This window comes from Pelecanus crispus, chromosome 8 (assembly GCF_030463565.1).
Source record: "Pelecanus crispus isolate bPelCri1 chromosome 8, bPelCri1.pri, whole genome shotgun sequence".
NCBI classification, from domain to species: Eukaryota; Metazoa; Chordata; class Aves; order Pelecaniformes; family Pelecanidae; genus Pelecanus; species Pelecanus crispus.
Window position 1 is genome coordinate 44,954,737 of NC_134650.1, and position 19,735 is coordinate 44,974,471.

General features: G+C 41.9%; 1 protein-coding gene across 2 annotated transcripts in view; it reads left to right on the forward strand.

The window, feature by feature from the left end:
* The first annotated feature begins 2,580 nt into the window (after positions 1 to 2,580).
* Positions 2,581 to 19,735, forward strand: part of USP10 (ubiquitin specific peptidase 10) — a 57,074-nt gene continuing 39,919 nt past the window's right edge. For both annotated transcript variants that reach the window (XM_075715473.1, XM_075715474.1), the window contains exon 1: positions 2,581 to 2,637. In XM_075715473.1, coding sequence (XP_075571588.1) covers positions 2,617 to 2,637 — 21 coding nt within the window. In that variant the 5' untranslated portion in view covers positions 2,581 to 2,616. The remainder of the gene's footprint in view (positions 2,638 to 19,735) is intronic.

The window sequence follows — 19,735 nt, forward strand, 5'->3', positions numbered from 1 at the left end:
CTTAGATTTCTGCGCCTTGGCCCCCCCAAAACACAGTATTGTGCTGATTGTTTTTTTTTCTTCCCAGTTGAATCTCTCCCAGAATGACTGGAGAAGCAGCAAAGCCCTTATTGTACCTAGAAACCATTGGGATAAAAGTTCTGCACCTCTGAAGAAAAAGTCTTCAGAGCTCCTAAAGCTCTTAGCACTAGCAGGAAGCTTTGCACAGGCAGCAGGAAACCTCCCACCATGATCAACTGGTGCTTGCGACACTACGGGAAGATATTCCTTCTGCTCCTGAAAGAATGGATGTGGGGGGCCCACCGGTTGCTTCAGAAAAGTCAGGCATATAAATCCTTCACCTCCTGGCTGCCATCATGAGCGCGGGTCTTACAGTCTAGTGAAATCATGAGGAGCATGGTAGGGAATGCTGAGCCATTCCCCAGCACTTTGCATCTACAGCAGGAGAAGAGCAATTACAGTAGTTACTGGGAGGCAGCTGACTTGGAGTACTTTGTTCAGCTCACTAGCTAATGCCAGACAATCCTTTCTTATTTCCATAGCCGTGGACCTCATTTGTTGTCGATCAATTCACAAAATAATTAAGTCGGTACCACGTTGTTGGGAACATTGCTCCGTGAACCTGAAGAACATGGATACACGGGAAGAAAAATACCTTTTTACAGTTGGAAAAGCAACATGTTGTTTGGGAGCTATAATTCATGGCCATTGGCATGAAGGATAGAAGAAAATAAAACTGATCTGTGCAATGCACTAAGCAGTAATAAGAGACCACTAAAAATGGCAAAAATGAATGATAAACCAGAACTGAGGTGGAAACTTTCCAGCAGGTAAGTTTCTTCAAAGCATGCTTTGCAACAAAACTTGTATTATTACAAAATATTGTGGTAAAACACTAACAGACTTTACAATGAAACTGTATTAAGACACGGATAAAATTGAAGGTGTTTTAAATGTCGCTAAACTATGAGACAGGGACGTCCTTTCTGCCCACGTCAGTTTTCACCATCAGCTACGGCTTTGAGCAGCACTGGGATTTGAATTAACTGGTTTTCAGGCAGGAGGCACTGTGCTCATTTGTATTTTCAGCCATTTGAAGGGGCAGCCTTTCCAGCAAAAACATTCAGTTTACTTAGGCAACACTGCGGGCAGAAGGGAATTTTGCCTTCAACCAGATGAGCTACGTAAGGGTTTTCATTCCTGTATTTACCTTGTAAATTAGGACTGCCGAGGGGAGAGGGGGTTTCAGATGTTTGAAATGCTGTATGCAAAAAGCCTGTACATTTGTCTCCCTTTTTTGTTTCTCTCTTTTAATATTAAAGAGCCATTTTCACTGCTAGTTCTCTGCCTTAGGACAGAAGAGCAACACTTGCCAGGAACAGAAGAAAGGGAGCGGCAGCAGGGTGTGCCGACTAACAGGACAGAAGCCGATACAGAAAAATCATTTACTGTCATTCCTTCCCATTACTGTCATGAGCACACATTAAGTGTTGCACTTTGTAAAATGAGGGAAACGTCCTTATCATAGAGAGGTGGACAAATCTACTTCCAGTGATCCCCCTCTCCGAACAGCCAAAGTTCTTCATTTCCTTTTCTCCTCTTCAGCTTTCACAGTAATGTTAAGCTTTCTCTAACACTTGCTTCCCAACTGAAGTAGACTTTTGCAGGATTTAGTAGTTTGTTCAAGGAAGAAAATATGGAGCAAATTAGCGATTAATGTACTGGATTCTTGCCTGGGGGGGTTCAGTATTCGGTTATGACTCAGTCCTCTCAAAATCATGAGATTGGCTTAGTCACCTAATTTTTTTTTTTTTCCAGATACAACCGCTGAACCCATTCCCACTCTCGCTATCTGGGACAGAGACGGGACAGCTTCGCTCTGCCAGCACATGGGCACGCAGCCTACCTCTCACCTGCCGAAGCAACCCCTGGCACGCGGCCTTTTACAGACTTTCGAGGTGAACCCACGATTCCCTCCTCGGGGGCAGCCTGGCCGCTTTGCACGCTTGCCATTTGCTCAGCTGCGCTTCTCCTGCACGGCGCTACCTGACGCCGGTAGCAGGGGGCCAGCTGCGCTACCTTGCCCAGGTTACTCGGCTGGGCCAAGGGCTGCAGCTCCGGCAGCGTGGGACCGAGCTCCCGCCACCGGCTCTGGACGCGGCGGGCTCGCCTCGGCCTGGGCCCCCGCCTCACGGCGGCCTCATGGCCGCCCGCCTCACGGCAGCTCCCCCGCCCCAGACGACGCCCGAGGGCCGAAGGCGAAGCTTTTTGCCAGCCTCGCCCTCCTTCCCGCTTCGGGCTGCCCAGCTCCCCGCGCCCGCCCCGCAGCGCCCGCCGCTCCCCGCCGCCAGGCCCCTTCCTCAGGGCCGCCCCGCCGCCCGCCCGCCAGCCAGCCACTGCGCCTGCGCCGCCGCCGCCCGCCGCCACCGCCCGGCCCGCACGCATGCGCAGAGGGGCGGCCGCGCCGCCCCGCCCCTGCCCGGCGGCGCTGCGCGCAGGCGCAGTGCGCGCCGCCTGCCCGCCCGGCTGGTGCGTGCGAGAGAGAAGATGGCGGCGGCGGGGGCAGCAGCGTGAGGCGCCCGGGAGACGGCGAGCTCCCCACGGACGCGGGGCGCCATGGCTGTGAACAGCGCCCAGGTACTGGTCGCCCCCGCGCCGCCGGCCCGGGGCGCTGCGGGGGCCCCTGACGGGCTCCGAGGGGCGGCCGGGCCCTGCGGCGCGGCTCGCCGAGGGGGGGAGCGTGGTGGCCGGGACTAGGCCCAGGGTGATTCTGCAGCTTCATTGAATCTCCTCAGGGCGGTGGAGGGGCCTCGCTGCCGGTCGGGACGGCGGGCTCCCGCGCTGCCGGCGGCGGCCCTGCCCCGCGGAGGGGCCCAGCGTGCTGGGGCTCGCCCCCTCGCCGCGCCGGTGTCACCGCGCCTTGGCGAGGGGGAAGGAGCGGAGGGGAGGAGGAGGAGGCGGCCTGCAGGAGTCCTTTGCGGGGTGAGGTCGGTGCTGTGCCCCCATCTCAGCCATTGCGAAGAGAGGATGGTTGGAACAGAGTCGATAGGTTGGGCTTTTTTTGGGGGGGGGGGGACGGACACAGAAGTGATTCTATAATGAGAAGAGAATAAGGAGATTTGTAAACTAATCCCCCCCCCCCCCCCCGCCCAAACACTCAATAAACCCCAGTGCATTGGGGTGCAAAGGCCTGAGTGTTGCAAGATTACAATGCGTGGGGATGCGTGTGCAGTTTCCCTGTCTCCCACTAACTAAACCAGGCAGAAGATTTGTGCACGGAGAAAAAAAACCCCAAAAAACCTGCAGTCGTGGTAGTTTTTCACTGGAAGTTAAAATCTTGATTCCTGGTTTACTCTAGTGTGTACTTAGAGCAAATGATTGAATGAGTTAACTTCACTGTTTCTTTCCTGTAAAGTTTTTCTCCCAGAAAGCTTTAAAGCAAAAATGTCAGGCGATGTGTGCGGTGCGCTGAGGTGTTTATTTGCAAGACTTTATACAACTTCGTTTTTAGCAAATAATAAAGTTTAGAAAACTTTGATCATGTAAAAGGTAATTTTATTAAGAAACCGTGTCTTTTGTGGTGGAAAATATCTTTCATAAATTTTATGTGTTTTAAACAAGGTGACACTTTATTCTAAATTCTGGTGTTTTTTTTTTTTTTCTGAAGGGCAGTTAAGGTGTACATGTAATGAAGTTGTACACTAGTGGCACTGGCAGTGATTTTTTTCCATAAAGAAAAGTTTGTAATTGGTGAAAACTATCATGACACTTCTTGTCCAGCTTGATTTATTTATGTTTGAGAGAAAGAGGGACGTGATTTTGTTAACGTGGGTGTTCTGAGGGCAGTTGCTGTTTCTGGACTTTGTTTAAAATTTAAAATTGTTTTAAAATTTTGTATCCTTCAACTTTTCTTTCCAAGTGGAGGAAACTCACTTAGTTTAGCACGTTTTTTCAGTGCCCTAATGAATGAATGAATGGCACGTATATCAAAAGGATTCAGTGTCCAACTCGGAAGCTGTTTCACTTGCTGCTTTTCCCTCCCCTCAGTACTAGACGGCAGTGCCTGAGGTCGGTTTGATAAGACTGGGTTTTACATTGCAGCTTTTTTCTTGCTTTAGAAGAATTAAGGACATTTTTGTATTTGTAATTAAGTTGGTGTACCTTGAAACAACAAAAAAAAGGAGTTCAGTTGATGATTTAGTTCATCGTGAAGCACTGTATAGCTGTAATTAAACCTAGACTGTAGATTAATCTTTAGTAGTAACTTGTAGATAGACTATTTTAAGTCAACCCCCTCTATAGGTAAAGGTAGATATTTAGGTCTCATGAGGATTGCTGCTTAAATTTATGTGTAATTTGGAAGCAAATCCCTAAGATATCTTTCAGTTAATGCTTTGTTTGTGTCATTAAACACAGGCTATTTTTGTGTTCTGGTGGGTTTTTTTCCCCTAATGTAAACAGTTTATTTAAATGCTGTCTGGGATTTATGTGAATATGTATTCTAGAGCAATGCAGTGCTATAATGCGGAAGTAAGGTAACAAAGTTTTGGACTTTTTTGGATGGAGAACCTGAAAATAAGTTCAGGGATGCAGTTTTAAATGTAGGTGTTTCCTTTTTATTTTAGGATGCTAGTGTTGCAGATCAGTAGAAAACTTAGAGAGTTTTGATAAAAATTGTTCTGAGCATAAGACTAAATAACATTATTTAGTCATTATGTTCGTGTCATAATGCAGAGTCCTAGGCAAAAGTGCTTAGTTTTTTTCCATGTGACTGTAATTTGAGTGTACCGTAATTGAGACTTTTTTTTGTCACACGGGGGGGGGGGGAAAGAAGTCTTCAGGAAAATCATGCTCTTCTGATAGCTAAAATGCATAGTGATTTCTGGCCAATTAATGGATTCATGTAATAGCAGGCAGAAATATTTCATCAGTCAGTTTGCACATTCTAACAAATGAATCCTGAAACGTGACCATATCGTATATTTTCAAAGGGGCATTAATTTTGGATGGCCAGCTAGTCAGCAAGTACGTGAGTATATGGTAACACAGTTTAGATATTGCTGGTTGGTTGTACCTCTGTATTCCATGTTATTATTTCATAATCATTTAATGAGACATTTAAGTGTTGCTGTCAGTTTTCGGGGTGTGTTCTGAGTACATTCAAAATCTGTAGGATTTTTTTTTTTTTTTGTTAAGGTGAGCTGGAAGTAAACCTGTTGTATCACTACAGGTTTTGTATGACACTGCAGATGTTGAGCTGATTTAGCACTGGATATAGTTGAAACCATTTGTTGTCAAGGTCATCTAAAAATCTTCTTTAAAAAAAAAAAAGACACTTACAAAACTATTTCCCTGTTTGGAAAGAGTAATACTCTGTAGGAACTGTATAAACAGTTGTTTTAGCCACTTTTCCTATTGTTTTTTATAGAAAGAATTAATACAAATGCATCGTCTATAAATCTTGTGAAAACAAGTTAAGCAGAAGAAAGGATACCATAGCAGAATGAATCATTTATGCTTGTTTTGTTCTTTTACCATTACTGTGGTGTCAAATTAACTCACTGCCATTTTAAATGTACTGTATTGCCCCAAAAGCCAGCTGAAGTAACATGCAGTAAGAGTTTGAGTTCAGAAAAAGCTGAACAAGCTCCTAAGCTGCTCATCCTCACCCAAGCCTCTGTCTAGCCTGGCAACCAGAATAACTGGAACTCGGAACATGGCATGCAATCCGACTCCCTGAAATACTGCACTGCAAACTACCTCTTTTATGGCTGGCTCAGAGTGTTGCTCCCTGGCAGGGTGTAGTTTGATGTTCCCTTAAGCCAGTGCTGTTTCTGGAAGAAGAAAAAAAAAAAAAGCAGCAGTCTGTAGGCATTTGTTCTGTGCTGTCTTTGCAGTGTATTGCCTGAGGTTTGTGGGTGACCTTGATTAGGAAATCGATCTGTCTCAAAAATAATCTTTAAAAAATGGTTGTTATGCAGCTGGATGAGTTTCTTGTGCTAGCTTGCTTGCGTCCGTGCAGATGTATCTGATGTTAGTGTCCTTACAGGCAGAAGGAAGTGTTTGGAGAGAGGGCAATGTGGATTCTGTTTGCCAGGTTCCTGAAATAAGCTGAAAACTACGGGGGGCACCCCGGACACAAAATGCAAGGTGGCTCTGGGCAGAGGCCCCCAGTGGGTGGATTTGGAGAGAGGTGGTTGAGTCCTTCATCTTGCTGTAGCTGCTGCCGCTGCCCTGTCCTGCTCAGGTGCTGCTCTGTTTTAAAGGGGTGAAGAAGCTGGATTTTTCTCATCTCCCCCCCCCCCCCCCCCTTTTTTTTTTTGTGGATCCCACTTTTCATTGCTCAGAAGGGGCTGGTTGGTCCTTTTGCTAGAGCTTTTGCCGATGAAGTGAGTAGTTCTAGGCTTCTGTGGTCTTGGGAATTCAGGCTGCAGCTTGAAGCTGTGAGGTTAGGTAGCCAGAAGGTACCATTTGTCTTTCTAAAACGTGAATGGTGAATCCATGCAGAGTACAGTGGGTGAATGTGGGTTGGTTAACTTTAAAAAAGGAAGTCTGGGAAAACTGACACAGAACTTAAATTTGGAACTATATGGCAGCATGCAAATAATGGAATAAAACCCACAGTTTTTGTGAATCACTGCTATTTGTTCTGTGCATTCTAGACTATAGCACTGATTCACAGACTTTTTAGAATGGATCCAGCCGTTCACTTGTTAAGAAATCCAGTTTTCATAGGCAATTGCTGAGGCACACTGCTTTTTCCATTCATGTAGCTGTTAAAATACTTGTAAAGTTAAGTGGGGTTTTGCTTGTAGGTAAACTAAGCAGCCTCATTTCTGTTTAGTGGTGTACATGCAACATGCTGTGTCGTACAAAACAGCCAAATCTGTTGTAATAGAAGTTGCTGGCCTTGGGCCATTGGATTATAGTCATTTGTCACTCTAATGCCATTTCAGCAATGTAGATGTTCATTTCCAAAGAATTAAACATGCTAGAACTGCGGTTTTTCTTTTTGATGGAAGTGTTTTATGTGTGATCATTAAACATACAGCTGGGGATTATGGAACAAAGAGTTATGCTTCGTCGTGGGAAAAAAGTGTGTGTGTGTATATATATATATACACACACGAACACTCTGTAATGGAGTAATCTGATTAAAATTGGGATTCTAAATCCTATTTTTACTTTATGAAATTGTAACATGTCTTTAAGACTACGTGTTTTAAGTATTCCCATTAATGGTGCCGTGTTGATTATTTTTAAAATACTTTAAAGGATTTTGTTAGATTAGCGCTTATGTTAATGTATTCATTAACACTCTAATAGAGTAAAACTTTTGAAGTACATTAGTCTTTATCATTTTGCATTTGACTTTCTAATACCTAATTTAATTGCAGATGTTCTTGATATTTTGAATACGTGTAAGAACTTTTCCTCCTGGTTTGATGGCATAAGATTTATTGATCTGTGGTGCGTGCTACAAGGACTGTTTTTCTTCACCTGTAGTTAGGCACGATGTAGCTTAAATCACAGTAGCCCTAACAAAGTGTTTGTGTAAGGCTTATTTAAATCGTATGCCTTATGAAAAAGCATGTGCTTAACATAAAATTAAGAAAGGCCTTCTTGAGATCTTATGATAGTCATGAATGTTAGTGCTGTACAGACTGAAAAGAAATGTGCAGGAGTGCTTTTGGGAATTTTGCTGCTTATAGTATTGTGTGTGAATTCATATCTTGTATGGAAGTTTTAAAAGAAGCATTGTATGTTATTTGCATTGAAGTTATAGTAGGAAAGAAAGGGATACGGATCAGCTTCCATTGAATGTAATGTTAACACAAACTGGAAAATCACTTAAGGGTTCTGTAACTTTTTTACTTTGTTAAAAAAGTAGACCCCCCCCCATTGGGCTTCAGCTTTGAGGTGGAAGAGAAAAATGCCCTATCTGTAAGAAACTAAAGAAGAACATATCTCTAAAGGTTGTGTGAAAAGATGCATTTAAAAAAACATACAAGAAAGTAGTTTTCTTCAAAGAATTCTGTGTATGAAATACTTTTCTCTCTCTGTTTTGTTTGAACCAAACTGAACATACTAGCAGAAATTGCAGTGCTGTATTCCCTCAGTGCAGTGGGCATGTTTTTTCATAGAACATTTAGAGCCTGCTGTAGTGATTCACAGGTTTCCTGCCTCATTTTTCTCCATGAATGTTTCAGGCTGGCAATGGATTTACCAGTGTAACTTAAAATACAGAAGCTGTATATCATTCATGCAAAGAAGTGAAGGCTTTTGTCCTGAAAATGTTTTGTCTTGTTGGAGTGGGATTCCTTTGTAGGTAGTGTAGCAACATGTTACCAATAGTGATTCTTACAGTGTCAAGGTAATGTTCTTATTTTCATGATTACTTAACAGCTTTGCCATATGCACATACCTATCTCAGCTGAAACATGTAAATAATTTGCTCTTCAGCCTGCACTGCAAAAATAAACATACGTGTTTTAAGTTGGTTGAAGATCACCTGCTGTTAGCATAGAAAACTCCTAGAACGCAGGTGGGATTACCAGGTATAGGATGACAGGAATGACTTCAGATGTGCTGACTTTCATTGTGTGAACGTATCAAGACTTCAAATGCCGTACGTGGTATCAAGCCACAGGTATTCTCGCTCCTGGTTGTCTGGTGGAGCAGAGTTCCTGTTGCACGTGGCTCTCGTTTGAGACGGCTGAGGGTAAGTTTTAAAGAGGGAAACTGAATTCAAAGCTAACCTTCTTTACAAGGTGGGAGTCAAAGAAATGTCTCTGACAGGAAAAAAGGGGAGAGAGAGGCGAGATACTGATATTCCCTTTGATTCTTGCTGCAAGCATTAGGATGAATGGAGAGGGAAATGGGAGAAGTTCAGTTGCTTACTTTAATGGTAGCAACAGGCAATTAGATGAATCTTATTCAAATAATGTTTTTGGACCACGCTACTTAGGAGGTATTTGGTTAAAAATGATGCTATACCGGTGCATAATATGGGATGGTCTTGTCATTTTAAATATGAGTAGGTATGATAAAAGGAGAAGGAAATAAAGCAGAGAGAAAGAGAGTCAGTCAGCACAAGTTACAGCTGAATTGCAAGAAGAATCGAGTTCTCTACTTCAATCTATCCATTAAGTCATAGGGTCTCTAATAATAGCTAGCTGTTACCAAAGAAAGTAAGAAATGGTGCTGTAATGTCCTTTGAGCATGGAAAACCTCACTTTCTGTTCCTCTGCTGCCTTTGGGATACAAACCCAAAGCTGCCACTGTTTGAAAATTTCTGTGGAGCACTGTAGTTAATTGATACAAAGTTGGAAGAAAGTCAAAGACAACTTATTTAGGCAATTCCCAATACTCATTTTCTTCTTCTCAGCTAAAGGCTGTGACAGGCTATTGCCCCTGAACAAGAAATTTAAGCTTCCACGAATCACAGATTGGGAAAGCTCCCAAACAAAACTTAAGCCAACAAAAAAAGGGTTTATGCCATTAGTATGCTTTCATAGCAGGCAAGAATGAGACACATAAAGTTACCATCCTGGCATTGCAAGCGACAGAAAATGTAAGTGCAGCAGAATCATAAAAGTGTGAAAGAGGAGTAGTCAGCTTTCAGAGCAGAAGAAATAAAGCTGTTGAGTTTGCTCGTGTCAACAGGTTTGTGTTCTCAGTCTTTTGAACTTTACCTTTGTTCAAACACAACACTGGATTGTGCTGGTCACTCTTGTTGCTGTGAGTCAAAACGACTGTAAGTACCAGATGCTGGCATGCGGTGTTTCAGATGTTGCCAAAGACTCAGTTTCCTTAATTGGGGAGGATAAGCAATGGACATGTATTACACTTAGTACTAATGATTGTCAGATGAAGGCCACTATGGTTTTCTGCTTTGGTGTAACTGCATCCTTAAAATAGAGATTCCCCTGAGTTCTCATCAGTGTTGCCCCCTGGAACGATGGGTTAGGGCAGCTGTGCGCATTTTTTTCCTTTGCTTCATGCTGCTGCTAGTAATGGTGGGTACCACGATCAGAAGTTGTAGTGGGCTAGAGGGATCCCTCATTCCTAGAAGCAGTGCTTGATTGTGTGCTGAGCTACTTATCATGTGCATGTACAATATTTTCATGGTAGTACGACTTTATAGTTAGTCTGAATTCTTCACAGTTTTATCTAGCCAAAGATCTTAGGGCTTAGCTAACAGCTAAGGTATTTTATAGCCAGTTGGTTTGTGTACCAAATTTTGTGTACGTGTTTGTGCTTCAAATTTTTTTTTTATGACAGCTTCAAAAAAAAAAAAGTGCTTGTAATTAGTGAACTGCTTATTATATTATCTTTGAAGGTCAGCTCCAAATGTGATTGTCCAACACATCCAGTGTGTTTACTGAGTAGCCAGAGGTTGCACTATTTGGTAATGGCAGACATCACTAATTTAAAACTTAGTTCACTTTGTATTTTCTGCCTTATTTGCAAAACAGCCATTTTGAACAGTAGTATGAGTGACTGATCGTGTTTACCAAGTGTTTTTATGACTTGCAAGATTTTTTAAATTGGATTTGGGACCAAAGGAGGCAATGTACAGCCGCATGAGAAGCATGTTCTTTCAGAAGCTGCCTAAATTGGTGTTTGAAAGTGGAAAGTATTATAAATTCACAATATGCAGGCAGAAATACGAGAGTGTGGTTTCAGTGTTGTTTGCTCAACCTTGTCCACATTGCAGATTAGATGGCAACTTGCTAGTATTTACGTGGGGTCCGCTAAAACACTCTTGCTCCTTTGTACCGAAGGTGGATGAGGGCGAGAATAGAAGGTGCTGGCATTGCAGACGTGCTCGTGGAGGTGAGGGGTGTGAGCAGGGACACTGCAATGGCAGCTGCTTCTGCCTCTGTCCTTGCAGCGAGTAACCTGAAGAGCCAGTGCTGTGTTGTGTTTGTCTGTATCTGTCTTGTGTTTTGCCGTGTACCGATATTCCCGTTTGTAAGTGGCTGCGTGTGCAGGCCAAGGAAGTGGTGACTCCAGCTCCTTGGGTGGAGGGGTGTACGTGAGCTGTTGGTTGTGTACGCCGACCTCGGAGCGTTGTGGGCTTTGCCAGTAGTAGTATGTCAGAGTGTACTCTGGTTTAGTCCCTTTTTCCCCCCTCAGAAAGCAAGAGAATTTCAGTATCTTCAATATTCTAAATGTGTTGGGAAATATCTTGAGTGCTCTGTTTTGCATTCTGTTCATTCATACATGCAAAAGAAATCTGAATGCTACCAGAAGATCTTGTATAAGGAAAGACGTGAAGTAGCACCACTATCAGTGTTATTCTTTTGAAATGAGCTACCTAAAAAAGAAAAAAAAAATCTTAAAATTGACAGCGTTGTTATTGTACTGTAAACCTACTACCATAATCATACCCCGTTTTTAATGCTGCCATTTAAAAATACGGGTGTTTAATACGCTTACTATCTGTGGTTTAGTTGCAGCAGTGTATTAATCTGTGCATTCATTTTAACAGCTATCTTGTGTCTACATAAAACAGTGTTGCAGATACTTAAGCTCTGAAACTATCTCAGGAGGAGGTGACATATGCGCGGTGTCCCAATTTTCATTTTAACTTGCATACAGCTTCAAAACACAAAGTTGCTGTCATGGCCAGCGCCAGATCCTCTGGGGCTTCCACCTGCCACGTACCGCACGTCAGGCTGGTAGAGGAGATGGACGGCTGCGTATATACTGAGGATCAAAACAGTGGATGGTGTCCTCCGTTTCTGTCTGCCAGGGGACGTACAGCATGCACATGCGCCACGTGGTGAAGTAGTGAAGGGGCTTGAGTTCCTGCAGAGAGAAAATAGAGCAAGAACCTCTGTAGAATTACTTTCAAACTTCAGCAGGTACAGGGCTTAAAATATAGGAGCCTTTATTATGTGGTAGGAGTAGTGTTTCGTTTCTGTGATCCCCTTGAGTCATTTACCAATCATTGTATTTTTTGCAAGTTCTCTAGTTTTATTTTTGGCTGTTTCTCTCTGAGATTATAACCTATTTTTGGCAGGTCACAACTTGCAAAGGGGAAAGTCTCATTCTTTCTTGCTCCGGGCCACTTGCATCTTTCGTTACGCAGGTTCCTCACCTTCTCTTAACCCTCCTTCCCTCAGTGAAGGGCGGGGGGAGGGGGGAAATGATCTGGATCATTTTTTTGCCGTTTGAGTATAATCATCTTGCCAACCAGTTCAGTGTGCCAGAACTGGCACAGGAGAAGAGGTGAGCTTGTGAATCCAGCAAGAGGAAAAGGCGAGTAAAAACTGTGTGGCCTTGGTGAATGGAGCCCACGGTGCTTGTTTTCAATGACCAGCCAGCGTTTTATCTTACTGTCACTGTTAAAAGTGTGGTGCCTTGCCCGGGTGGTTACCCCTGTACAAGCTCTGGGTATCGTTAGCTTTTGCATTGTCTTTTTTAATTCTTGGTGCCCAGTGTGGTTTTGATAGGACTTTGTACCACATTTAGATTAATACTAAACTTTCTAGGTTAAATCTCACTCAGCTGTAGTTCTAAGCATTCAGTGCTTCTGAAATTTAGGGTTGAGATGTGAAGTTAGGCCTTCAGAAGAGGCATGTCAGTCCTGGGTATGTGGGCTCAGCTGACTTCTGAAGGTGCTGATCTGTATTCCTTGTCAGGATGGAGTCCAGATAGCTAATTTTTACCTCATCTAATCTGAGCCATCTTAAATCCTGCCCTGAGTAATTGCTTGTGAAAAGCATCATGTGGGTGACTTGTCTAGCCGTGGTGCTGTTAGGAATAGATTTTAGTTTTCCACAACATCTAGCTACAGTTATTCAGAGGCTGTCCATTCTTTTCCTACTTTTCTTTATCTTCCAGTGCATTTTTCAGTTTGCTTGACAAACTGGAACAGCGGTCTCCCTGCTGCCCGAGGTGGAATTGTCCCCTGGGATGGGTCTGTATTGATCCTGTGAGGTACTAGGCCTCTGTGAAGATGTGAGTAGTGGAAATAAGCAAAGAAAATATTGAATGTACACAAACTAGCGGGAATCAAATGAAGATACAAGCAGTCTTAATTCTTGTGCAGCTTTGCTTTTGATTACTTGATTTTAGAAGCGTAATTTTTAGTGTAGTTTCCTTATCTTAAATAATAGGTGCCATTAAAGGAGCTGAGATACATACTGCTGTAACTGAATTAAAGAGCCTTCTGACTAATCACAGAACCATAGAATCGTTTAGGTTGGAAAAGACCTTTAAGATCATCCAGTCCAACCATTAACCTGACACTGCCAAGTCCACCACTAAACCAATTAAGGGTAGAGTAGCAACCCATGCCTCCTGGCTTGGTGGCTGGATCATTTATAATGAAAGTAAAAACTAGGAAAACTACTAACAGTAGAAGGGTTATGCGATTGCAGAATTTTGGGTGGTAATTCAGCTTTTGGAGAGGAGAGTGGTCTGGCAGGCACAGACCTGTTCTTTCCATTTCTTTTTTTTCTGTGCTGTTTCTGCTGATTACTTCAGACCCTGTGTCATCTCTTCATCTAACTCTTGTTCCTCGGTTTTGGCGTCATCAAGGCAATTGTAATCTCCTTCTTGAACCACTTAAAAATGTGCTTTTAGTCAAACGTTTAATTTCTTAAAACTCAGGGTCTTGTTGCACTTCTTCCCAGAGCTCTACCTCTCTTTTTTCTTTTTTTTTTTTCCTTTTTAATAACCTCACGAAGTCTAGATGTATTAGTTTTACTTTTTTAAATCATGGATTTGGTGGATAAAAGTTGCCTATGAGGTAAATTCAGGTATAGTAAGCACAGAAGAAGGAAGGGTTTTCTCTTCCAGGGCACTGCCAAGCACCTCTGAAGCTTGCAAGCTGGAAGCCATTACAGGGAAAGCCTCTCTGTCTTTGTTCTGGTAGCCCAGAGCATCCTGCTTCACTGGGCTAGGAATGTACTGGCTCCTTGATACTATGAACTATGCGGCTGGTAGAAAAGATAGTGCGTGTGCTCTTCTTCCACCTGGAGGAATTGAGAGAAGCTCATTGAAAACAATCCCTCAAAATCTTCGTTGCTAAAATACCTGCTAAATAAAGATTTTGCAAATCTCGGAAAAATGCTGATTTATACAGCATGTCTGGAGTTTGGGTGGACTGCTGTGAGGTGTTCAAAGACAATTTGCTATTTAATGTGGCCAAAGCAATGTTCTCCAGATGCAAAACTGATTTTACTACCATGTTCTTAGAAGTTTGTTCTGCTGTAGGTATGTAGCACAAAAGCTTGCAGCCCTAATGATTTTAGTCTGGCAGAGGAAAAAAAAAATGGCTAACACCAAGGTTTTTCTGCTGGGTAGTATTAGATAAAATTAGTAAGAGATTGTTTTGCCTGCCCCGCCTGTAATAAAATAGTAGTTAAACTGGCTGTGTTCTGGAGTAACTTCATGTTCCAACTTCTTTCCTCAGTGCTTATCATGCCATAGTAAATCAGAATAATTCAGGTCTTAATTATTTTTGTTCGTCACAGGAAAAGTTTACAATTAGACTCAGTAACTCGTTCAGTGCAAGCAGAGCTTGAAGTAAACGTGTTTGCTCAATTATGAGCAGCCAGACGAAGCTGGCGTTTTCAAACTCTTTGGGGGTGTGAAGATAGAGGCTTAGCAATAGGTGTTTTACCGACCACTGTACTTGAATTCAAAACAGAGGAAGGACCTATCTACCCATTTTGGAAGTATTTATTTTTCTTTTGATATTTGCAAGGACTGCTAGCTTGGAGAATTTAATAGGAAAGTCTTTTTGTTTGGCTTTGATTTAACATCGCAAGAAAATAGACTGGAAAATGTTACTCCTCTGCATCACTGGCAGATGTTCTGTGGGCTTGTAGTGGTGGAACTGCTGGTGTAAAGGTGTCAGAAATTCCATCTTCTGCTCTCCAAAGAGCTACGATTTGATGTGATCAGCTCTGACAATTCAGTTGTTATCTTCCCTCTTGCTTGCTGTCTGGAGCGCGCTTCCCAGGTATTCCTGCTGTAGTCCCAAAATGACTGCTCTTCACTGCAGCTCTTGTTTGTATAACACGTGAACGTGTGTTCTTAACTTGGTTCCAGTGGCAGGCACAAGAAGATACTTTCTTAGCAAGAATGCCCGATGCTCTTTCATAGGATGAAAATTAAAAGGTATATAAAATGTAGATACAATCCTCCTATCACTGGACGGTTGCTTTATGATCACATGTGATACAGCTGCATTGCCCTCTTCATACTACTATCATTTACAAAACAAAATTGTGGCTGTTTTGGGGCTTGCTTTTTTGTTTGTTTGTTTTGGGGAACAGAAGAAAACTGAATTGGGGAAAGCTTTAAATGTGAAACAGCAGAGGTTTTTTTGCTGGGGCAGTCCTGCTTTGGAGACCAGAAGATAAGAGAGTCTTTCCTAGTTGGGGAGGGTACGCTGCACTCATAAATGCAGTGGTATCTGTGTAAGATGATGGGTTGTTTCTTACTCTTCCGCTCCCTTTTTCCCCCGCTACTACCTGCCATGGGCACTTCCTTGGGCTGGTTGCACTTTGTGGCAGCTGCTGTTTGTTTGAAATGGAAGAATGCCAACAAGCACCTCAGTTTTGGTAATAGAATGGAGAGTACGTAAACAGAATTGGTTTGGATGTAAGAAATTGGCTCATGTTTTGGCAGTTTTTTGTATGGTTATTGTTTGGTGTGTTGCTTTTACTTGAAATAGGTAATTGATGAATGATACGAAAGAGCACAACCTGCTCTGCTTTTGTGAATATTTGAATTACAGGATATATATTTGAACCTTCAGGATAAACTGTTCTGATCCATGTTGTGCCCCCATGGTAGTGTCAGGCTATAGGGGCCATTTGTTCATTAAACGTGTCCTTCCAGTAATGCTGTGGCTGCAGCTGAAATGTCACCAGCTTGTGCTTTCATACTAGCCAGTGATCTGGTTTTTCCTCTGATCAGAAAATGAGCTTTTGAGAATGAGCATTCTTTTTTTTTTTTTCATAATGGAATAAATTCCTCTCAGATTAATTCATGTAAAATGTGTGGAAAATGCCTAACTTCCTTCAGCTGTAAGAATTCTGTAATAACATCCAAGAAACCCTGAATTTGGGCGGGGGGGAAGGTACAGTCATGCACTATATTTTTGAGCCTTTGATTGCTTAAGTGGTAGGCAGGCAGAATTGCACTGACTCATGGGCTTAGCTGACCTACATTTACCTAGCTCTGATCTTTCTCAAGGCACTATGTAGATTTGTTAATGTTCTAGTTTTAAGCTGCAGGCTAGTGATAAAGGACTGTAAGCTGTAGTAAGAGTTTGCTCATGATTCGTTGCATTTTCACCTGGTAAAAGCTTTAATATGCAACCGCTCCGCCTTAAAGTACCACTTCATTTCCATACATTTTTATTTATAGAAATGGGCTTTATTTTTCCATAAAGAGGATATATTAACATAGGATTTTTTCAGAAACTGGTTTGCCTAAAATACTACTATTTAGGCTGTGATACAGCTGTAAATATATGGCCAGTGGTCTTCACAACTCCTGGTTATGGGTTGGTGCTTGCAAATTCAGAAACTAAAAAAACCCCAACCCACCCTGGTTTTCAGTCTCACAATTTTGTCTGTTTTTTTATAAGCATTTTAGCAATAAATTTCTTGGGATTTGGAAGTTCAGAAAACCTCTGTTTACTAAGACTTGATGGATTTCAGTCTCAAAAGGAAGGAGAACCTGAGGGAAGATTGTCTTTCCCTACTCTTTCTGGAAAAAAAAGTTGACAAACCTTGACAAAGTGAGAGAGAAGTAAAGGGTGAGGGAGAAATACCTTATTTGCTGCTGGGATGACTAATGTAATAAGAGTGTTTTCTTTGCTAATAAAACCTAAGTGCAATCATGTGCATGTGCCCTTTTTTACTTGCTAGGAAACATTCTGTCTGAATGGTTCATTTTCTTCCTCTACTCCAGCCTATCCTGATAGCTTTAAGAATAGGGGCACTTTGGGGGAGTAGCTCAGCGAGCAAGGTTGTATAGCTTGTGGTATACATAAACTATTTCATCATTTCAATTTATATGTGAACTAGTTTTGACTTGTTAGGTCTTCTGCTTAGATACAGTTGAATTATTCCTTGCCACCATTAAGTAAAAGCTGTATTTTTAACTCGTTTGTGGAAAAGCAGTTGAAGTGGGAGTATTTGCAGCTTAGATTAAATTGACTGGAAGATCTGAGGCTGTTGCTTATTAGATGAAAGCCACGTTAATGCTTCTTGAAAGCAAGCAGAAGTTGACGCTTCATTTTCGTAGCTTTCTTGTAGCACAGGTGATGCCAAGATGACGATGCATCAGCAGTGCTATTTCTACCCATTTTTCTAGGACAAGCAGCTGTGTAACATGTACTCCTCCTCCTTCTTGTATTCCTCCAGGAGAGTGTTCTTGTTGCTAGACTGGAATACCAGTGGAGATTTCATTACAGGCAGTGGGGTAACATTAGCATTCATTTTTTTTAAGTGGTTAAGGAGAGCACAGCAAAAAACAGTCTGCATGGGGAGAGCTTGCAGGTCAGGCATTTTAATCCTTTGGGGTCTTCGGAGAACCTTTTTTCCCCCCCTTGCTGGAATTAGTTCTGTTGCTGCTGCTTTTGTCTGCGTAGTTAAGATGCCACTTGGTCAGTTATGGTAATCAGAGTTATTGTACAAATATAAAAGTACTCTTACTTTCATTACCATGTGGCAGAAAACGAATTTTCTTGTGTAGATTTATTTGGTTAATTGGTTTTATGTAATTTGTGTTATAATCTAGATGCAGTTAGTGTCTCGAAGATATAAAGGTGATGTCATTGATTAAATGTTTCGTTAAAATCTGCTGGAGTGCAGGCGTATGTTACACTATTGTAATCATATTATAGAGATTAACTTAGAAACGGATTCCAGTTTTGTTGTGACTGGAAACACCAGTGACTGATAATCAGGAGGGTTTAGGATGTTGCTCTAAGATGTATTTAACATGATTTTTTTTTTTTTTTTAAAGAGAACTAATGTGGGGAGGCAGGTACTCGACACAGGGAAATTTGATCCCTTACAGCCTGTCAGGCTGAACACTAAAATTGGTGACAGCAGCTCACTAGCAAGTTTTGGAAACGCAGGCTGAAAGTTCTTTCCACTGGACCAGCTTCAATAGTGTCATTCATTCAAAATTTTTACCTTGTATTATAGAAAAAATATATTGCAGATGTAATATACTTGAAAAAAATTCTCATGTGCAGAGTATTTGTATAATACTCTAGTCTTAGAATTTTAAGTTTTTGAAGAAGGCGGCAATGATACAGGTCTTCTGATGTCCTCTCTTCAGTAACGCAGGAAGGAATTCAGAACTACAGTTGTATCTGGTTCTTTCAAACATTTTCAGGAATTTAGTTGTACTTTTTTCTCTTTTTTTGGTTTGGGTTTTTTTTTTTTTTTTTTTTGTTACTCTCCAAAGCTGTATGAGAATGTTTTGAATTCAGTCCCTGAACTTTAATTGCAAAATTTTGATAGGTGGAAATAAGGCAAATAAATTAAACGTGAAGTACTGGTACCGTAAAAAATATAATTAAAAACTGGAGCACCCATGCCATCAGCAGCTTCATGTGATGAGAGTTACCATTTTAGAATTGCACAAAGTATATTTAACTTTGCATTGATTTTTTTTAATTTATGTGCTACTTGTTAGTGTCAGTATCTGAGAGGTTTTGTGTATGCCATGTACCATCCCATGTAATGCTGTCTCATTTGTAAGGTTTATGCAAGCATTGTTTACTTCTGTTTTCATCCTTGGTCTCTTACATGTGAGCATCTGCAAGAGGCATTCACATTTGAAAACTCCCAGAAGTTCAGAACTTGTGTATCTTGAAACTAGCATTTAAAAAAGGGGGGAAAGCAACCCTTGTGAATAACTGACTTTTTAAAGTGATTGGTTGTTAAACCTCAGTATGAAAGATGGTAGATGGAAAAAACCCATCCATTTCTGATTGTGCAGTATAAGAAAGGCATTTTGTTAATGGTGGTATATGTTTACTCACATTAGTTAAAATCATGTTTATTTTAATACGTTTAATAACGTATTGTACATCTCTGGCAAATGATCAAATTGGGTTACAGTCGTGAATTGCAGAGTGGAATAGATCCATCAGTATGTTTTAGGTTTCCTGTTTTGTTTTTCCATTCCAAAGGAGAGGTTCAGGAACACTGACGGTGGAAAGATAGTAGAAGTAGCTTCCACCCCCCAAATTCCACACAGGCTTGTCCTCTCCGCACCCCTGTGCCCCTGCCTCCCCGAAAGGACACTAGTATTTTCCATCTGCTCTTCTTACACAGCTGCAAGTGGAAGATCATTGAAATTTATATGATGCTGTTTTGACATTGCCCTTAATCTGTGGCAGAAATCAAGCTCACCAGACTGAGGTATCTTAAGGGATCCTTGAATACACTTAATGCAAGGTTAATGATTGCTCTGCAGTTAAATAATCTGGGGAGTAGCGGGAGAAATGCGGCGTGAAATAATGTGCTCCTGAAAAAGTGAGAGGATTGCTTCCCAGGAGCAGAACAGAAAGCTTCTATGTAGGTTGCAGAGATGGTTTGAGAAGGAGAGGGAGATCAGATTTGACTCTGAATTAAGCCTCTTAGGGATTATGTATCTTTAAAAGTAAGTCCTGGGGTAACATTACAATCAGAAATTTTCAGAACTTCCCCCCAGTATTCTCTTAGTTTTTCTTCCAAAT